This window comes from Danio rerio, chromosome 24 (genome assembly GCF_049306965.1).
Source record: "Danio rerio strain Tuebingen ecotype United States chromosome 24, GRCz12tu, whole genome shotgun sequence".
In the NCBI taxonomy this organism is placed as follows: domain Eukaryota; kingdom Metazoa; phylum Chordata; class Actinopteri; order Cypriniformes; family Danionidae; genus Danio; species Danio rerio.
The window spans coordinates 21,412,562-21,435,348 of NC_133199.1; the positions used below are offsets into that span (position 1 = coordinate 21,412,562).

General features: G+C 41.6%; 1 protein-coding gene across 4 annotated transcripts in view; it reads right to left on the reverse strand.

The window, feature by feature from the left end:
- cntnap2a (contactin associated protein 2a) overlaps positions 1-22,787 on the reverse strand; it is a 760,628-nt gene that overhangs the window by 121,155 nt on the left and 616,686 nt on the right. For 3 of the 4 annotated variants that reach the window (XR_012399148.1, XM_009297353.4, NM_001281991.1), the window contains 1 exon segment: positions 9,338-9,508. Coding sequence is in view for 3 of the 4 variants with exons in the window: in XM_009297353.4 (XP_009295628.1) it covers positions 9,338-9,508 (171 nt within the window). In the remaining variant the exon portion in view is untranslated. 4 annotated transcript variants of the gene reach the window in all.

Below are 22,787 nucleotides of genomic sequence, written 5' to 3' on the forward strand. Positions count from 1 at the left end.
GGACCAAAAATGAACAGCAATAAGTGCTAATGCATTCCTCTTCCCTCCATATTCTGTTCATTCCAGGCTCATTCACTGACAAATTGTGCGGATTCTCTGATAGGGAAGGCAATGAAAAATTGATGATTGATTAATTGGACATCATTAATGTGCAGAGTATTGAGGTGAATGTAGTTAAGCACAAAACATATACAGTACAGCAGATTGGGGAAGAATGATGCAAGCTACTATGCCTGGAGAAACTGAATGGGCATCAGTTTACCATCCAGAGTCATTGTGTTGTGTCGCAATTCTCATTATGGACCGCATGATTAAATCTTCATTTATTTAATATTGATTCTAGAATTTTGGGTACATTCAAAGTCCCTTTAAGGCAAGTCATTTCACTTGGTGGCCATATTTGAAACGCCTCTCAGGCAGTAAGCTTGGGCATTTTGTCTGAATGGGGAAACATCACATACTCCAAACCTATTTGCCTGGCTTATGATTACATTACATATTTGGAATCATCAATAAAATTAAGCAACAACTGTCTCATTAATTTCATTTCTAAACTTTCGAATCAAACTATTTTTTTCAGGTTTCCCGAGCTAATGCACATGCGCACTCGAAAGGAACGAGATCACGACACTAAACTCATTTACGGCCATTATACACATGATCCTCCTCTGGATAATGACTGTCTAATCACACTGATCTCCTGAAGTAATTCCCAACTTGGCCTTCATGGTGAATCTCTTTCAGAAATGACAGCGGCTCTTTGTTTACAAGTTTGTGGGCGTTTCAGCGATTGCTGTCATGTGATGTGTGTTTGACAGGCTGGACTGTATCTTATGTTCTTTTAATACAGAAAACAAAACCCCAACATTTTTGTTTTAAAGTGTAGTGGGTTCATTTAAAAGTACAGATTTCAAGCTTTACATGGATAGACTTATTAAGTCTGTGAAACAAATATTCACTGCACACTTGTTGACAACAAAAAACCCACATAAAAACCCATAAAGACCCACATCTGGTTTGAGCTTTTTCCCTGGAGAAATGTTTGTCGATAGCAATCGATGATTGGCTCCTGTACTAGTAGGCAGGGCTTCATTTGCCATATTGACCGTTACTCTTTTCCCCATTCAAGTCTTGTGTATTCTATAGTCTTTGGTACTTTGCACATCTCCTAGATCAGGGGTTTTCAAACTGAGGTCCCAGGTGGGCCGCAAGAGAGCACTAGGGGGTTTCATAAATATGAATAGTAATATCAATATATATTTTTTCCAATCCTAAAATCATTAATGGCTATAAATTAATAAACCAAATATATTGTTTTATGATTTATATAAGTGGATACTTAAGTGTAATGTGTTTATCCAAAAATCCTTTGCTCTCTTTAACATTTTGCATACAGTTGAATGGAGGAATTAGCGGCTGTAAGTGCAGTACAGATGATGGAAAGATTTTTAAAGAATTCCACTCCCGCAAGCAGCTCATGCAAATCTGAATTGGCGAACGCTAAGGCAAAAACCAGAAAATATGACAAATCTTACATTGTGTTTGGTTTTACCTGCATGTTAAAGTAGGGAGTCGATAGACCCCAGTGTGTTCTTTGTCAAGAGATTCTCTCCAACGCAGGGCTCGACAGTGCGACCATTTTGCCTGCTTGTCGATTGATGACTTAATTCACTCGGCCACGGTAAAACAACATGCTCTACACACTAACTTATGGTGTATTACATTGGAAATCTATTGTGACGGTAGCACACGCTGACGCTATCAACAACAGCATCTCTCTACTGGTTTATTTACTTCACGTCGGGCAGTCTTTACATTGTATTGTATACGCTGCTAAGCAATGCATGGCACCGAATGGCGGTGAAGTGAAATATGAATTATAATGTCTTTACGTTATACAGAATTTTTGTTTACATATTTATACTTGAAATATGTAAGTGTCTTTAAACTTAAGGCAAAGGGGTCCTCTGCAAATAATCATTATATTTGGGGGTCCCTGAGATAGAAAAGTTTAAAAAACCCTTTGTTTTGAACAATAACAAATTATATCAATTTATCGATAAATAAGTGTCTTATTATATTATCTTAAATAATATTTGTATGTGTATTTAAGGAAATTTTGGCTTGAAATTATTATCTTAAAGACTTCCACTGTTATTTTTAAATGTCTCTGCCTTCTGAATCATGTATTAAGTTCAATTATCATGAAATAATTAAATCTAATTTTCACTTTTTTGTGTGTTTACTAAGTTCAGACACAGTCATTTTACCACATTTATCATATTTACAAGTTTTGGCACTATATACTGTTTTGCACTACACTGTACTTTTTGCACTATATACTGCTTTGCATTTGCACAACTCTTGCCTAACTGGCATAACTCTTTGCCATGTGGTCCTAAGTGTAATTGTGTTGTTTACAAATGTTTATTTTTACTTATATTTTTATATTATATTATATGTGTAATTGTATTTATTGTACTTTCTTTTTAAAATTAAATTTTTTTTTTTTTAATTAATATTATGTCACATAGGGTCTGGAAGTAACAGTTTCGCCTCTGTGTGTCCTGTACATGTGGTTGAATTGTCAATAAAGCTGACTTTGACATAATCTATTATTTGCAATATTTGTAATTTCAGTAATAAAAAAAATATATATTTTGTGTATGTCTCTGTATTTTGGTAAAACAATCAATGCGTAATCTTTAAACACTGATAGTAAAAGCACATGACTTGCTCCGAGTGATGTCATTTCCTCTGGCATTAAGACATTGAGGCATGTCATTGTTTTTCATTTATTATTTGTACATGTATTCACCAACAAAAGATTATTTATTTATAAATTCTGTTATTCTTTGAATATTTCTAATTAAAACAATGAGATGAAAATGCATAAAATTCAGTCTCAGACATGTCATGTGGCATCTGGTTTGAGGTTAGCATTTTGAGCTAGAGTGTTATTTTCAACTCTAGGGAGCATTCAAACATAATGCCTATTTGCATTCGGTGTTAGGAAAAGTTACTTTTGAAGGTAATTAATTTCAATATTGAGATACACCCCAAATAAGTAACTAGTTGCATTACTTAGTTATTTTAAATGCAAAGTAATGTGTTATTTACATTTGAGTTACTTTTGCATTACTTTTTCTTACCTGGCTGAGGTTGATCTCTTTCAGAACTTGCAGTGTTTTCTTTTTCTTTTTCAAATAGAAAAGTTCTGCAATTAACAATGCATTACAGTATATAACATACACCTTCATTTTCCTTAAAAAAAATCATCAAAAAATAATAATTTAGGATAATCTTATCTTCTGAGTATATAGATACATGCCGTTTATACAGATTAATGAAAGATTAAAACAATGTGGTAGCTACTTTTGGAATTTTTTATTAGTTAAGTAAAATCATTGTCCATTGAGACATTTCTATTATCCTTTTCCTTGATATGTTTAAAATAATGAGAATCCTTCCATTGCAGAAATGCAAGGCTCTGGCCTGCATCTTGGTTTCTGTCTGTACAGAAAGTACATTTTAAAAGTAATGCATTACTTTACTTGCTACTAAGAAAAGTAATGTTATTACTTAACTCGCGTTACTTCCAATGCGCTACTCCCAACACTGTTTGCATTTGCATGTTTTTTAAAAATCCACAAAGCATAATGCTCATGCGTATCCATCAAGTGCATATACATTAAAAACCAATGAAAAGATAGCACGTTGTAATAGAAAAAGGCATTCTGTGTGGATGACCCCTAAAAGTGCAACAATGGGTTCAACAACAGTTAGTAACATAATTAAATCATTCCTATCAAATTTAAGCATTCTGTATTATTTTACATTATGGATTCAGTTTACTGTACATTATACATTTGTTCATGTACCATTGCAGCTAGTTAACGGGTTTTATACATGGGTGATTGTTGCTGCGATATTGAGTTGTGATTGTGTACTGTATATTTTGCATACCATGTTATTTGTTGCTGCTTTTTTGGCCAGTTTGCTGTACACAAAATGACCTTGCAATATGAAGGTTAATTTTTAATATATGAATTGACATTTAATTTAAAAAACAATCCATCATGCAATGTAAAAATAACCATAAATTAGCATTTCTTTTGTATTTTGTGATTCATGTTTTTATTTTTTACTTTTCCACGTTTATTTATGCCTTCAATTGCCTTTTGAAACCTTTATCTGTCTTCCAACAACTTTTAACCTTGAAAAGTTAAAAAAACTGACTTTTATTGACATTTTTTTTATAGTTTAAAGTTTATAACGAATATTTTTCCTGTGCTGGTGTTGTCAATAAAAAACAAAAACAAAAATGGCAGTAATTTATTTTGGTTCTTTTACAGGGGGCTGGGGCTCTCTCCACACCACCACCAGTGTGCAGCATCCACTTGGTTTTGGTGGATTGGAGAGACAGGGAGGCTATGATGGGTAAGGGCTGATGGAGGGAATTTGTCCAGGAGACTTGGGTTACACCCCTACTCTTTACGAGAAGTGCCATGGGAATTTTTAATGACTGCAGATAATCAGTACCCTGGTTTAAAGTCTCATCCGAAAGTCATCGCTAAATGGAAGTTTAGTTCAGAAAGTTCCCCTTCACTTTACTGGGCATTAAGTCTTACACAGACTGCAGGTTGAACGCCCTGTGCTGGTCTCACTAACACCACTTCCTACAGCAACCTAGTTTTCCCTTGTGGTCTCCCATCCAGGTACTGACCAGGCTCAGTCCTGCTTAGCTTCAGTGAGTAACCTATCTTGGGCTGCGGGGTGACATGGCTGTGGCCAAATTGGACAAAATTGGACAAAACTGGACAGAGCAGAGATTAAGGTCCCATAATGTAATTCACAATCGTAAATATAGAGAAAACACTTGTGAACCACAAAAATAGAAAAAAAGCCCTTTTAATTAACAGATACAGTGTAGAAATTTGTGAAAATTGACATCCCTAATCTGTACCAAGCTAGCAGCATGACGATCACTCAGGACAGGCTGTGGTGTGTCCTCCATAGACAGCACTGCAGTCTTCTACATGTACAGTATGCATAATGCCCAGCTGGCCGTCTCTCCCTGCTCTCCTCCATCAAGTGATTGATGTTTTGCTGTCACCAGCCTCTAAGAAAGCACTAAGCGAGTCGCTGTTCTCTCTGCTCGGTCTCACCTGAAGCTTTTTTTGTTCTATTTTATTTAAAAATAGTGGGGCGAGAACAAGATTTGCTGCCCCTCCCCATCCAAAGGACGGATAAGGCAGTAGGGTGTAAAAATAATGGGTTATGTATGGATTGTGGGATGTGTGTAAATGACAGAGCAGGGAATGTGGTGTCCTCTGCCTCAGTCTAACCCTTGCGGTTCGCCTCTCGCCACTGAGATGAGGACATGGAGACTACAGGAGGTGCGAATTTGACAAATGGAGCCACTAAGCATCTTTCCTTCCCTCTCTGTGTGTCTTCAAGACCCTTGAGAGATACAGCACTGCCTGGGGAGATGGTCTCTCTGTGTGTGTGTGTGTGTGTGTGTGTGTGTGTGTGTGTGTGTGTGAGACAAACAGACAGGGCAAGTGACACGCATATAGAACACATTAAACTGTGAAGCATTATACCAGGCAACCAATAATATAATATAATATAATATAATATAATATAATATAATATAATATAATATAATATAATATAATATAATATAATATAATATAATATAATGCAAGCAGAAAAACTGTCTAATAAAATATCTTTTAAATATTGTAAAATATCATAGAAACAAACAATCAAAATAATAAATAAATACTTTAATATAAAACATTTTAATGTAACATTCAAGTTTAGTGAGATAATTCATAAACAGTGTAATTTCTGAATTGTGATGTAAAATGGGTCATTTCAAACATGATTTAAAAGAACAATATAATTTATTTTATTTATTTATTATTTTCCCCCTTAAAGGAAACTAAATTAAATACAATATCTTAATACTTTAATTTAGAATTGAATGTGTAAATCTCCACAATGTTTAAGATACAAGTTAACAAGTAAAAAAAAAATTGTTGAACTTTTTTCACAAAATAGTTTTAATAAATAATTTCTGATAACTAATTTTGTTGGTCTTTGCCATGACAGCAACTTAACACAATAGCTACATTTCAAGGTAGTATTCAGCTTAAAGTTCAATTTAAAGGCTTAACTAGGTTATTTTGGAAAACTATAGGCAAGTCAGTGGACAAGAGTAGTTGTTCTGTAAGCAATCAAAACAAAAAAAGTCTTAAGGGGGCTAATGATATTGACCATAGCCCTTTTTACATGTTAAAAATACTTTTGTTACAGACAAACTAAAAGAAATAAGACTTTCTAGAAGAATTATATAAAAAAGAATTTAAAATATCACAGGAGGAAAATTTTGTTTTCAGCTGTGTTCAGAAAAAGAGCAGTTCCTTAAAAAGCGAATATACTATAAATCAATAAAGTTTTTATCATTCAACTCTCAAATTCAGTTTAATGCATATTTGTGTATGGATAAAATCTTTGCCATTAGCTAATGATTGTGCGAATGCTGATCTGTCCTTTTCTCCTCTAACTGCAGGCTTTAAGACTAGGTCAGACTGGAACAATTGACAATCGACCAATGCAGTAGAAACAGTAGACGAAGCACATAATACTCCATTTAAAGATTTGCACAGACATTTGAGTAATGCATTAAAGAGCAAAAAAATTGTTCAGCAACAATAAACCACTTCAGGAAACATGAAACACTGCACGCGACACAAGATTCCTCCGCAACGGTGCAGTTTTGCATTCTGTATTGCCTATTGTGCTGTAAACAGTGTGAAAGACCTGCCAGCTCGGCTCTCGGGTTGAAAACTCAATCTGCATGAAACAGATTTGCCTCTTATGCTTCTTTTTTTACCCAGCAAACAATTCAAATCCTCGGTTATGCTCCTTGATGTATAATCTAGACATTCTTGAGAGAAAAAGGCTGCAAACATATCAGTAAATAGACGCTTATAGGCAATTACAGAGTGTGTTTCCTTATTCAAAAGCCTCTATTTATATTCAGCAGAGAACAATTAGCAGCACACATGAGGTGAATGTATTGTAATGAGTGTGTCTACCTGCAGACTTTAGGAAAGAGGACATTTGAAGCCAGAATTTTTTAGTCCCTCTTTGAATTTTTTTTAATCTTTTTTTCAATATTTGCCAAATGATGTTAAACAAAGCAAGGAAATTTTCACAGTATGTCTGATTATATTCTTTTTCTTCTGGTGAAAGTCTTTTTGTTTTATTTCAGCTAAATAAATGCAATTTTTATTTTTTTAAAAACCACTTTAGGTCAAAATTATTAGCCCCTTTAAGCTATATAATTTTTGATAGTCTACAGAACAAACTATTGTTCTACAATAACTTGCCTAATTACAAGGGCCAAGCAGAATCTAAGGACATTTATTTGCCATTTCTTTGTAGAATATTGTAAAAAAAAAACTGCGGATTTATGTGGAATGATTTTGAGTGTATCGCAACTAAAAACTTTATACAAAAAAAATATATAAATTTTTTACATTTATTTAATGTTTACACTGCAAATCCTATTACTCCTATTCACTCCTATTACTGTAGATCATTTTTTTTGGTAAACAAAGCAAGTCTATATATCAAGATATGATATACTGTATCTACCATATATCTACTAAAAGACAGAAATTATTACTTTACAAACGTTATTGTAAGTAAAGCATATGAACGTTTTCATATTAGTCAGTAATATTACTTAAATTAATTTAAAAACTGAATAAATATAAATTTACACAACTCAATAATGGGCTGAAGATCTGTGGATTTCTGCAACCGCAGACTCAGTGTAGGCCTCGTATTGTCTCGTTTCCACTGACTGGTACAGTACTGTACAGTTCGGGCCGGTACGGGTCACCTTTATCAGGCTTGCGTTTCCACTACCAAGGGTACCCTTTTGGTGGGTGGGATGTATAACAAAGTTTCAGTCAACGTCATTTTCGCTCAAGAAAATGTCCACAGTAAAGCTGTATGGGTCCTTGCATATCATATGAGAAGCACTTCTAACAAAACAGATGCTTTATACATAAAAATATCTATATATAAATGTTTATTTCTATCTTTTCTAAGAACATGAGTTGATTATAACTGCAGATTAATGACGAATGGCGAAATAGCCTACTGTAACGTTTGCAATTATATAAAATAAATAAATTAATGCAACGTACACATACAGCCCCTTACAGTCTCCAATATGTTACCAACTACAGAAGAACTACACACAGCAGACATTTAGTCCTTATTCAGGTTAAAAAGCAACACAAAATATTGCCCACAGTCAGTGCAAACCTGTGTCTTTAATCTTCAGCAGCACATGTAGCCTCTGTTAGAGAGTCATTCCATCACAATGAGTTCATCATAGTCCAAAAGGTGATGATAATAGTTAAACATGGCAGTATGTTCACATTTGCTGAAAAAATAATATGCTCCTTTTTTCCAGCTTCTCCTTGAAAAAACAAAGGAGAAGCTGGAAAAAAGGAGCACATGATTCATGCTTCACTCTCACGTTTGTCAGTTTCTGACAGGATCGGGTTTCAAAAGCACATCAATAATCAAGCACACATTATTATCATGAGCTCAAGAAGTTTGTTATTTCAGATATAGACACGTGGCGAGCGCATGCAAGAAAGCGAAACCACTCGAACGACGTATCTCTGTAAACCAATAGCGTTCAGCTGCGCGTCTAGCTCCACCTTTGGTACCCTTTCTCATGTTTAGTACCCTTTCGAAAGAGTGCCGAAAAAGTCATACGATACGATTCGGTTCGGTACGCTTTGATGGCTGTTTCCACTGTCAAAAGGCGTACCGAAGCGAATCGTATCGTACCACTTTTTCGGAACCGAACTGTACCAAATCAGTCAGTGAAAATGGGCCCTAATTACCCTATCCTTCCTAGTTAACCTAATTAACCTAGTTAAGCCTTTAAATGTCATTGTAAGCTGTATAGAAGTGTCTTCAAAAATATCCAATTAAATATGATTTACTGTCATCATGACAAAGATAAAAAAGTTATTATGTTTAGAAATGTGTTGAAAAAATCTTCTCTCCCTTAAACAGAGATTGGGGGAAAAAACAGGGGAGCTAATAATTCAGGGGGTTTAATAATTCTGACATCAACTGTATGTGTGCTGATTTTGATTATGTGCTCTTTTTCCCTTTTCAAACTTCACAATCTGCATAAAAGTGCATAACAATGGGATGAAGACCAGCAGCAGGTCAGACAGACAGGATAAAAAGAAGAGTAAAACAAAGACAACATAATCCTAGTTCTTACATTTCAGTTCCAGACGGATGAAATCGGTGTTTCCAAGGTTTTCCAGGAAGACGCCATAGGGAGCGGAGGTCTTGAAGTAAAAGGAGATATCAGCACTTGTTTCACCTTGAAAAGTGGAAAAGTGCAGGTACGAAGATGGCGTGTTGAAGGACGCTGCGTTCCAGTAGCTTCCTGTAAAGCAGGCCAGAGAAAAGGTCGAAGTTTACTTTCAACAGTTCTACTTCTGAAGTCAGCAGTCAAGGTCCTTTTTATCCAATATCTAAACCCGAACCACATTAAAGCACCATGAAATTCACAAAAGCGAAGCTTTGGCTGACACAAAATGACTTATTGCGTTGTCTGATTCTGTATTCTGCACAGTAGACAGTCTTCAGAGGTCTCGTGTTTTCAAAACACCATTTGAGATATGACCTGTAGAATCAAAAAACACTTAGGAGGAAACCATCAAACAAGAGGAAAACAACAATTCAATCACACAAGTCAACTCTTGTCAGAAATTCGAGTGGAAGTACAGGATTCAGGGCTTTAGCGAGTTCTTGCCATTACCACAGTGAGTATTGTGTACGTAACCTCGCTTTGTGTGTGTCTGTTGAGGAACGGAGAGTGTTTGATACCCAACAGTCATTTTAAGGCCAGCTTGCCAACATCTTCTCTTCCCGATAGCCCTCATAGTCTGACCCCCACCTGCCGTGTAATAGAGGCCCACCAAATCTCTACCCATCTAAGTGGAAGACACAAAAATAAAAGTGTCATTTCTCTCTTAGATGATGAGTAGTGCATTTCTCAGGTAAGAGTGGTATTTTTAGTGATGGCTGCGCTGAAGGATAAAGTGAGAGATCACTCAAAATCAAACAGAGGTTTGGGGGAAGCTTATATTTAACCGGAATATCTCCAGAGCTTTGCCATGGACAGTTATTGGATATTCTGTGGCTGTATTAGTGTGTGGGTTGCATGTGTGGGTGAAATATGCCAGCTCTCGTTCGTTATTCTAGTCATATGCTTGTAGAATTAAAACACAACATTGGCTGCAATGCTTTCTTGTGAATATTTCCTGTTGACAAACATGCTGTTTTGAATGCTGATAAGCCCTCAAGTTGTACTTGTCCTGATTTGTGAATCAGTTAGCAGTTGAAGAATGAGCTTTCCATGCACAGAAACTACTAGCTTGCCACCTATCAAACTTACATAACCCCTAACCTCACTCCCAGCACGTTTTTATGAATTGAAGTGATTTTGGATCGTTTGATTAGAAGTTCCCCAAAACTGGAAGTGCAACCCATACTTTAAAACACTAGTTATAAAGGTCTGTCTGTACTAGATACAGCATGATGCAACTCTGTAAATACCTGACAATAAACTGATGCCAGTTCTTTTTTCTCTGACATGGAGGACAAAGGGGTTGGTACCAATCCACTATACTGTACTGTACGCTGTACAGTATGTCCACTGGAATTCAAACTGGCATTATTGGCATGGGAGAAGGGAGTACACTAAGGAACACAAAGATACTTAATGTTGCTGTAAATCTTTGACTATCATAATATATCATGATATATTTGCAGATATTTAAGAAACATGCCAAATGAACATTCTTGTTTATCTGAAAAAAACAAAAACAAAAAAACAAACAAACAATGAAGTCAGATATTTTACTTTGAAAATGTGTGTTATGTGCCAGAACGTCTGTCTTTGTTTTCGGTAATTTTAACCTGCCCAATGCCAGTTTAGCCAATTATATTTCAGCACCCCGGGTTGCCTGGTTGGAAAACAGCATATTTGATTCATTCAGTCAGAAAGGCTCTTAAGGCATGTACCCATAACTGAAATGCAACCTCCGGTGGACAGTAGCAGACTCTAAAATTAGATGCAGAGTTGCACATAAGGTGGTTATTAATTAGTAAATTTGTCGCGCGCGTACTAAAGAGTGTTGTTGTCGCGCGCGACAACACAGATGATCAGAACGCCGCGTACTCAAGAGCGGTGTTGTCGTGCGCCTACTGAAGTGGGGGACCAAGGGTGTGTTGCGTCGCGGGGGCACTTTTAATCATTTTGGAAGGGCACTTTCTATCCAAGACTAAAAAGGGCATGTGCACTGCACAGGTTGAGCCCTATGTGTGCACGTGCCTGGCTTTCAGTATATTTTAAAGAAAAAGTCATGTTAAATTGCATTTAACACTGAATAAAGCACATGAGGTGTACCTGAGGTGATCATTGTCAGTTTTCTGCAGTTCAGCTGCAAGAAATAAAAACCTTTTCAAAATGATACATTTCAGATGTTGGTTAGAACAAAAACTCCTTTTAGTATGGAAAATATTCCTTCTATAACGTCGGTGCATTTATTTAGAACAAAGTTTAAATCAGCCTTAAATATGCCTTTAGGTTTATTTTATTTATTGACAGGTTGCTAATCAATCTGGCAACTTGCACTTGCATGTGTTTTGAACCAGGTGTGCAATACCAAGTTCAACCACTGGGTGTCAAACTTACATACTGCACTATTAATAAATAAAAAGAATGATTTATAAGCCATCTACACCTAACATGTCTTTCAACAAAACTGGTAAAATAATAATCATTAGCTAAACCAGCAAGACATCTAATATTAGAAAAATGGACTGTGTTGCTCAACTAGCTAAACCAACTCCAAACTAACAGGGAAATTCCTGCTGATTTGAGCTGGTCTTTTCAGCAGATTTTGTTTATAGGCATTTCCAACACTGTCATAATAAATAACCGGCACAGTGTCTGGCTGAAATTCTTTTGTGCTCAGTGACTAGCTAAATGCTAAACCGCAAACACAGAATTACAGACACAGACGTTCTCCCATTAATAATGACTGAGATCAGATTTATCCCTAGACATTTAGTGTGACTCGTGTGCTTTAAATCAGAGAGCTAAATAACGTTAGTTCTCTCTGCTCTAATGTCATACATAAAACTGCACAGAGAGGTGGAGAGCAGAAGAGAGAGAATAAAAGATCTGAGGAGGGGTGAAAAACAGAATATGATGGAGAGGAACACTGCGACGACAGACTGGAGAGATACTGGGGGATGATGTCATCTCTAGACATATTGAAGCATCTGCTAGAGCAAAGTTTTATTCAAAGTGTCAATATTATTCTATCTCTAGTACACTAATATTTTTTTCCAACCAAATGGGTTTAGTTGGTTAGCAACAGCAGAAATAAGCTGAGATTTAAAAAAACTACTTAGAGCTTCATATGATATGCAGCTTTTGATATGCAATGCTCAACCCAGGCTCATTCAGAAAAAGTACCTCTATATACATTTCTGGAGACCTCCAACTACGTCCCAGGAGCTATGTTTTTTTTGCAGTTTTTGTTTTCGCGTCCTATGCTCCTCCTTCCCTAAAACGAACCAATTGTATTGATTGACCTGCCTACTCCTTTCCCAAAAACCCAACCCACAATTTTCAAAAGCAATTCAGAAAAAGAAAGTCCATGTCTGATTTTACCACATTTTCAGATTTTACCACATTCTCACCCTGTTATTTACTTGTTTATTTTTATTTTTGGCTTCTGTTTCTGTTTTACCCGCTTTCTGGAAGAGTTCTTCACTGGACTCAAACCCTGTCATTGTGGTCAGCTCCTCTATACGGGCATAGTCACATTATGTACAGTTGCTTTGAACCGGGCCGAAGCACGCTTGTCCCCTCTCCTGTCTCCACCGACGGTCCGCACTTACATTGCCTTCAAGTCTGAGCACGCCTACGTCAATGATGATGCGCTGTTCAGTATAAGCACTCTCGCTCAGCACAGCGAGATTTCTTTAGATATATAGTTTTAGTCGTTTTTTGGATGCAGTGACACGCAGTTAAATATTTCGCTGAACAGATCAGTCATTTTTGACGCTCATAAACAATAAAGTCCTCGTGCTTCAGGAATGAGAAGGTTTGCTAAAGGTGCAGCTGTCATGCAGTGAGGGGTTTGCGTCTTCAATAATCTATGACAGTTTGCATTTATTGAACAGTAAGAATGATTAATAAATAAATATGAAGCAGTCTCCTAAAAGTGACATCTCGTCTTTAGTTTCAGGCTCAGGCGTGCTTTGCACGCACACTACAAGCGTACCACGCCAAAGCCCAAGTGAACCGCACTCACCTCTACCAACTGGGCCAGGGCAGGCCAACTGAATTGTGTATGAGCCTGGTTCAGAGCACTCACACTTCTCAAATGATCCAGGAAATGGGCCTGGGCACAGTTTGTGCGCTCTACATCTCATATCCACCAACGAACATGGTGAGCTAACTGAACAAACTAGTAACAGCAGGAAAGCCATCCACATGGAGGTAAGCGGTCAGGTGGTAAGCGCGAAAAGAAATGGCATCATTCCGCCCCATAGCGTTCATTTTAAAAATGAAATGCAGCCATACGTACTGACTACATAATTTGCAATCTCAAGAAACGTAATGCATATAGGACTACGTTTTCAGAATGAGCCTATGTTGGCAAATCTCTAAAGGTTCTACGTTAAATCATGGTCAATACACTGGCAATAAACCTGTAGTTCACAATTTACTACGTGCTTTGTGTTATTTGATTGATTGGCTACTTTTATCTCTTGTGTTTTATTGCATTGTATTTTTTGTCTTGACAATAACAACTGCAGACCTTTGAATAAAAACCAAGGATTTAAAAAATACCCTACAGACATTACAATTTATATTTACAATATGTATTTTATACGCATATTATGTTATATTAATATGAGCTGTATTTCATCTCATTTTAGTTTACTTTTTGGGGCCATATGAATATCACAGTTTGCACCATATGGACCCTTTTCACAAGACTGTTATTTCAGCAAATAGGATTGTAAAAAACATTATTTGTTGTACTGTGCTCTAAGTTTACCCAACCATGATGACTTCCGCAACCGAGAAACCTGTTAATGTGAAGGGTCTGTTGTTTGTTCCCCTCAATTTGAAAATGAAATCAAACTACCATTTTATACTTCAAGTATGAGCTCCAAATTCTCATTATTATATCATGCAATGTAAATAATAAAATGCTGATGTAACTAATATGATTCAAAACTAATAAATATGTCTTAAGGTTCATATGACAGGCTAATATGATTACATGCTTCAAACAATGAATAAAAATCAATTCAGACAAATTACTACCTATTATGTCTTTTCAAATTTCAATTACTTTTGTTTTCAGTTGAGCAAAAAGTATAACTTGGACTCTTTTCTTTCTTTTTTTTCCTGTGAGCTGTCCTTAAAACAATAGCTTAGGAACCACTGGCCATTTATTCAGTGAATCCTTAATTCTTTTACATGCATTCATTTAAATGAACTGGCTCATAATTATTCATTATAATGATTCACTGTCTTGAAAGGCTAAGTTTATTTTTGATTGCAGCCCGCAAAGACAATGCAATAGAGGAGAAATTGCCTTTGTGTCCATTTCAAGTGAATTCAGACTGCAGGTAGTAAAATTTTTGCAGAGTCAGCAACCACATGGCGTCATTGCTGTATAGGGGCATTGGAGCGTACATGCAAAATGGTTCACTATCAGCAGTGAATGCCAGAGAATTCAAGGACCCCTTCCTTTTATTTCTTACAGCCACATATATCCTAATTTTTAAGAACATTCTATATATAAAAAACACTCCAATATTGCAATGCACGCTCATTGGAAATATGTAAGTGGCCTGAATTATAGTCCTGAAATACCCTCATGCCACTTTATTAGGTACATCTTGCTAGTACTGGATCGGACCCCTCTTTGCTACCCCCATTCCAAGCATGCTGCATTGAACTGAAAAAATCAGGAGAATTTTACAGAGTTTCTTATCTTAGGTAATAACGTATGATTTTAGGATTTTGGTTAATCTATGGTTAATAAATTAGAAATTGTGTCATCAAGTCTGACAATCCATTCTCAGGTTTGTTACTAAGCAACCAATACTGTGTAAGCTGCTAATGAATCAGCATAAACAAAATGTACATCCTGTAGTCTGTATACAAGATAAAAATAACACACTTAGGAGATGCTACTGTAATAGCTTTATAATGGCAAATTCACTGTATAGTTTCACTATTTGTAAAAACTTACTAAGGCTATTGGTTTCCATACACTTATTTAGTAGAACACTGTAAAACCCAATAGCCAATATTATCAAATAAAATGAGTGTAGTTAACTCAAAATATGCTGAAAGTTAATTGTACTCATTTGAACAGAGTTTGGAACTCAGTGTTGAAGGTAATAAGTTAAATTAAATACTTTATTATTTCTGCTTAAATAAAGTAAGTTCACAGTAATCGTATATATAGTTTTTTTTAACTCAAAAGGTTTGTTGCAATCGTTTTTCTCAAACGGTTTGAGTTGCCTTAACTTATTGGGTTTTACAGTACTCCGTTGGTTTGAGTTCTCTTCATTTGTTGAGTTTTATTCATTCATTCATTCATTTTCTTGTCGGCTTAGTCCCTTTATTAATCTGGGGTCGCCACAGCGGAATGAACCTCCAACTTATCCAGCAAGTTTTTACGCAGCGGATGCCCTTCCAGCCACAACCCATTTCTGGGAAACATCCACACATACACACTTTTACACTACGGACAATTTAGCCTACCCAATTCACCTGAACTGCATGTCTTTGGACTGTGGGGGAAACCAGAGTACCCGGAGGAAACCCACGCGAACGCAGGGAGAACATGCAAACTCCACACAGAAACGCCAACTGAGCCGAGGATCAAACCAGCGACCCAGCAACCTTCTTGCTGTGAGGCGAACGTGTTACCCACTGCGCCACTGCGTCGCCATTTGTTGAGTTTTACTGTGCTCAAATTGCTTCATTTACTCAAATGGATTAAGTTCAAAGTACTCATTAGAATTAGTTTTGAACTTAAATGGTTTGTTGCAATCAGTTTCCACAAATGGTTTAGGTTACAGTAACTTTTTGGGTTTTACAGTGTAGTAATTGTGTATAGTGTTAATTTGTATGTCTTTGCACATTTAGATAATGCAGTTGAATGGATATATTTGCTAATAGCTTTTGTATTTTTGCAGAAATATATGCAGTTATGCATTTCAAATATGTTTGTATTGCAAAATTAAAGCGATAAAAAAAAAAAATCAACAAAATGAAAATTTACTCACAATTAATTAACCCTCAATTCGTCCAATACCTTTATGAATATCTTTCTGCTAAGGTTTAAAATAGGGCTGGCCAATTTGGCCTAAAATCTAAATTTTGATTTAACATTTTAACTCGATTATGATTGATGAACGATTATTTTATTTATTTTATCTTTTGCCCTCTTAGTTTACTGACAGGTTTTTTACAGTAAATATGCTCAAAAAGTAAAGTATACAAAGCATAAGGTACAAGGTACCTATAGTATAGTAGAGTATGCGACCACGTAAAGGCTGCACCGGACCATAAGTGCATGCTTGACATAGAAGTATAAACCAGCCAGAGTGGGGAAACGTGACACAAGGTAGGGAAGGTAATAAAAAAAATGACCTGGAAAAATTAGATCAATAATAGGTCCTGAAATTATTACTTTTTGATTAATTGCCCAGCCCTAGTTTTAAACAAGTAGAACAAGTAAATGATGATAAAACTTTCAGTTTTGGGTGAAATCTTTAAAGAGACAGTTCACCCAAAACTGAAAATTCTGTCAACATTTATTCACCATTCACTATTAAAGTCAATGGTTACACATTTTTATGTATTAAAACATTACATTTTTTGTATTCAACAAAAAAGCTAACTTATAAAGTTATGGAACCACATGAGTTGAGTAAATTGTAAGTAAATGTTCATTTTTGGGAGAACTATCCGTTTAACAGCAAAAATTCATGTGCTCACTTGCACCACAAACAAATGCTCAAATTGTTTCTCAATTGTATGAAGAGGAAAACGTTTGAGGTTACAGAAGTAACCCTTCGTTCCCCGAGGAGGGGAACGGAAGTGCCATGAATGGGAGGATTCGGATCAGAAGCCGCTTATCTGGAGAGTATTGAACGGGCCAATGAATGAAATTTATTGGCAGCGTAAGCTTGCGCAGGTGTGCGACATCTGCAATTATCTCAGCATATAAGCACACCTGAAGCCAGCAGACGCCATCCTTTTAAGCTGAAGAGACTTTCAAACAGCTAAGGGACAGTCATTATGGCGACGGAATATGGCACTTCCGTTCCCCTCCTCGGGGAACGAAGGGTTACTTCTGTAACCTCAAACGTTCCCCTTCGGTTGGGGAACTTCAGTGCCATGAATGGGAGAATATGGAAAGCGCCATAATGACTGCACCTTACCAACACCCCCGATGAGGAGATAGTCAAGCAAGCGTGACGCACCCACATCATGGGGGGCGCGGTCCTCCAACGTGTCCCTGGCCCTAATTTATCCTACTTCAACAGAAGTTTTACGGATTTAGATATATTTTTTGGGAAGTCGTGAGCATCTAGATAATTCTAGGAAATACGACAGTACGTTGGGAAGCGTGCAATCCCGATAGGGAGGACGCTGCGGAGGCCATCCGTTACCCAAGGGGGGGATAGATGGCAGAATTTACCTATGGACTAGCCCTAAAAAGGGGGAGTACGCATAGCAAAGAGTGGTTAGCGGAGAGGGAAGACACGGGTCCGCCCAGGGGGGGGACTTAACCGTGGCGGAATAAGCATATGGGATCGCCTAGTGGGGATCACGCATAGCAGGCACCTATACCCAAAACGCGGGCTGACCAGCGGGCAGACCTACAACGTAGTGGGCCAGCAAGTGACTCCTCCGCTGAGTCAGTGCTGGGGGCCACGGAGGAATCTGCAGGGCTCACCTGACGGGGAACTTTACTGACAGATAAAAAAGGCGCACGTACCTCCGTGTTAGGGAGAATGGCGCAGCAAGCGTGTTTCAACACCCTACCGAGTTGTCTCCTCAATCACCAAAGGGTTACCTAATACCCTTGAGGAAACCGGCTCCACTCGCAGATTGTAAAACCTTGCAAATGTGTTGGGTGTCGCCCAGCCCGCAGCTCTACAGATGTCTGTTAGAGAGGCGCCGCGTGCACGCGCCCAAGAGGATGCAACGCTCCGAGTGGAGTGTGCACGTACTCCCGGGGGACACGGCTGACCTCGACTCGAATAAGCGAGTGAAATGGCATCCACAATCCAGTGGGATAATTTTTGTTTCGATACGGCACTTCCCTGCTGCCGACCGCCATAACAGACAAAGAGCTGCTCAGATGATCTAAAATTCTGAGTACGGTCCACATAAATGCGCAGAGCGCGAACTGGACAAAGTAAAGAAAGGGCTGGGTCTGCCTCCTCCGGGGGCAGCGCTTGCAGGTTCACTACCTGATCTCTAAAGGGGGTGGTAGGAACCTTGGGCACATAACCGGGGCGGGGTCTCAGGATAACGTGAGAGTAATCCGGCCCGAATTCCAGGCACGAGTCACTGACCGAAAATGCCTCCAGGTCCCCGACCCTCTTGATGGAGGCAAACGCAACCAGCAGAGCTGTCTTCCGGGACAGAAATCTTAGAGATACTGATTCGAGTGCAAAGGGATCGGATCGCAGACTCGTGAGAACGAGGGCGAGATCCCAAGAGGGCATGAGAGGGGGGCGAGATGGATTAATTCGCCTAGCACCCCTAAGGAACTGGATGACCAGGTTATGCTTTCCCACGGTGCCGCCAGCTACCGCGCTATGATAAGCGGAGATGGCGGCCACGTAAACCTTGAGAGTGGAGGGCGACAGCCTGCTGTCCAACTTCTCTTGAAGGAAAGAGAGCACAACACTAATCTGGCAATTTCGGGGGTCTTCTCTGCGAGAGACGCACCATTCAGTGAATAGACTCCACTTCAGGGCGTAGGCGCGCCTCGTGGAGGGGGCTCTAGCCTGAGTGATGGTATTAACCACCGCAGTCGGTAGGTTACCTAAGTCTTCCTCGCGTCTAGGGACCACACGTGGAGGTTCCAAAGATCGGGGCGAGGGTGCCAGATGGTGCCCTGTCCCTGAGAGAGTAGGTCCTCTCTCAAAGGGATCCGCCAGGGGAGGGCCGTCGCGAGGAGTGAGAGCTCTGATATCCAGGTCCGGTTGGGCCAAAGGGGCGCAACTAGCAGAACCTGTTCCTCGTCCTCCCTGACCTTGCACAGAAACTGCGCGAGCAGGCTCACTGGGGGAAACGCATACTTGCGCATGCCCCGAGGCCAGCTGTGGGCCAGTGCATCCGTGCCGAGAGAGCCCTCGGTCAGGGAAAAAAACAACTGGCAGTGAGCGTTCTCGGGGGAAGCAAACAGATCGATCTGGGCCTCCCCGAATCGCGCCCATATCAGCTGAACAGACTCGGGGTGGAGTCTCCATTCTCCAGGGCGTAACAGCTGTCGTGAGAGCGCATCGGCTGCACGATTGAGCGTGCCTGGGACGTGAATGGCGCGCAGCGATTTCAGCCGCGGGTGACTCCAGAGGAGCAGACGGCGGGCGAGCTGAGACATGCGGCGAGAGCGCATACCCCCCATGCGGTTGATATACGCCGCCGCCGCCGTACTGTCCGTCCTGACCAGCACGCGTTGCCGCTCCAGCACCGGTGAAAAGCGGTGGAGAGCGAGGAACACTGCCAACAGCTCTAGGCGATTGATATGCCAATGCAGCTGGGCACCCTTCCAGAGGCCCGCAGCCGCATGCCCGCGACACACGGCCCCCCAACCCGTGTTGGAAGCGTCTGTTGAAACAACAACATGGCTGGACGCCTGTCCTAGAGGCACACCGGCCTGTAGGAACGAGGGGTCGTTCCAAGGGCTGAGGGCGCGGCGACACAGCGCAGTAACCGAGACCCGGTGTGTGCCCGCGTGCCATGCGCGTCTGGGGACCCGATCGTGAAGCCAGTGCTGAAGTGGTCTCATATGGAGCAACCCGAGCGGCGTGACGGCGGCTGCGGATGCCATATGCCCCAGGAGCCTCTGAAAGAACTTCAGTGGGACCACTAGTTTGCTGTCGAGCTCCCTCAGACAGTTCAGCAACAGGCGAGCGCGTTCCTCGGAGAGGTGCGCTACCATGGTGATCGAGTCCAGCTCCATCCCGAGAAAAGAAATCCTCTGCACGGGGGCGAGTTTGCTCTTTTCTCGGTTGACCTGAAGCCCCAGTAGGCGGAGATGCCGAAGCACCTCGTCCCTGTGCACAATCAATTGCTCCCGCGAGTGGGCTAAAATCAGCCAGTCGTCGAGATAACCGAGTATGCGAATGCCCGCGAGCCGAAGGGGCGCTAGGGCACCCTCCGCGAGTTTGGTGAAGACCCGCGGAGACAGAGAGAGCCCGAGGGGGAGGACCTTGTACTGCCACGCTCGACCCTCGAACGCAAACCGCAGAAATTGGCGATGGCGTGGAAGAATGGAGACATGGAAATACGCGTCCTTCAGGTCTATGGCTGCAAACCAATCCCGAGGACGAACGCATTGGAGAATGCGCCTCTGCGTGAGCATTCTGAACGGCAGCTTGTGCAGACAGCGGTTCAAAACGCGCAGATCTAGGATTGGCCGTGACCCACCGCTCTTTTTGGGTACGATGAAGTATGGGCTGTAAAACCCACTCTCCATCTCGGCTGGAGGAACCGGCTCGATTGCACCCTTCGCCAGGAGGGCAGCAATCTCCTCTCGCAAGACAGGGGCGGACAGGGGGTTGACCCTGGAGAAATACACGCCCGTAAACTTGGGGGGCCGTTTCGCGAACTGAATCGCGTAACCGAGTCTGATTGTGCGTATGAGCCACCGCGAGGGGCTGGCCCACGCTAACCAGGCAGGCAGAGCCCTCGCTAATGGAGTCATCGCTACAATCGCTGACGTACCAGCGGTGGGGCAGCGCGGAGTGGGTGTGCTGATCCGGGAAGCACGAGGGTCCCGCGGAAAAGCTGGAGGAGAGCGATTCGCTCTGGCTCCGCACCCTGACTCCGGAGAGGGGGCTGGAGGGCTGAGGGAAGGGAGACCGTCCCCCCAGCGCTCGTGAGCCACTGGCGAAGCACGTAGAGTCTGCGAGCCGGAAGGCAGCGCGTCCCGGACTGGCAGAACTCGTGCAGTCACATCCGGGGAAGGGAAAAAGTGCTCTTTTACTGATGTTTTGGTGGCACTGAAAAGTACCGTTGTTATCGGGGCCCCGCCCTCCAGCGGGGAAAGAGCAAGTTTCCTCTTCTCCGGATGGCCTGTCTCAGGGACGCTTCGCGGTCCGTTTACCGGACTTAACGGCGCCCTGGGCAGGAGGGGCTGCCTGCTTTCGAGGTGAACGCCGCGCCCGCTTGGCCGGAGGCGCAGGCGGGGGCGGGGCAGCACTCGTTGGCGGGCGCCCTCGGCGAGGAACAGCGGAGGTGGATGGCTCGGCGGGCGGAGCGGGCTTACGGCCACGCCGATAGATGACATTGCCCATCGCATCCGACTGCTCTTTCACCGCCTTGAATTCCTGGGTGAATTCACCGACGGTGTCGCCGAACAGGCCAGCCTGGGATATGGGCGAGTCAAGAAAGCGAACTTTGTCAACGTCGCGCATATCGGCCAGGTTTAGCCAGAGGTGGCGTTCCTGAACCACAAGTGTGGACATCGTCCTCCCCAGCGCACACGCGGCGGACTTAGTTGTCCGAAGAGCATAGTCGGTCGCGGTGCGCAGCTCATGTAATAAGCTTGGGTTGGACCCGCCCTCGTGCAGCTCGGCCAGCGCCTGCGCTTGGTAGCGCTGGTAGGTGGCCATCGCGTGCAAAGCAGAAGCAGCCTGGCCCGCAGCCTTATAAGCTCTGGCTCCGAGGGAGGCAGACAACCTACAGGCTTAGGACGGGAGGCGGGGCAAACCCCGCCACGTAGAGGTGCCGCGCGGACAAAGATTGACCGCGATAGCGCGCTCCACTGACGGGATCGCCTCATACCCCCTGGCAGCTCCGCCGTCAAGGGCGGTGAGGGCGGAGGCACTCGCAGCACGGGCAGAGAAAGGTGCCCTCCAGGACTGCGTGAGCCTACTGTGCACTTCCGGGAAGAAGGGGACGAGAGGCTTCGAAGGCTTCGCCTTCTGGTCCTCTACGTAGCACCCATCTAGTCGGTCCGGCCGCGGAGCTGGGGGATAAACCATCTCCAACCCCACGGCCGAAGCAGCCCGGGAAAGCACGGCTAACATGTCCGCTTCAGGATCCGATTTGACAGCGCTCACCTGCCCGGAGGGGGCGAGCGGGTCCGGATCTTCGTCGGACAGTGAAAGCCCACCCTCCGATGCCGCGGAGGACATCTGATCTCCGGTGTCAGCGAGTGTGAGAGCTACCATCTGGTTAGACGGATCACTCTCACCACCCGAAGCTTGGATGGAGCGCCGTGAGGAGCGAGAGGTCCGCGAGCCCGTGGGCGGCGGATTAGCTCCCGCTGAAACCCTCAGATCTGCCCGAGCGCCCGCTGCTTTTTTAGAACAGGAGGCAACTGGGGTGGCTCGCTCTCTTGCGAAAGTTAGCCGCGATC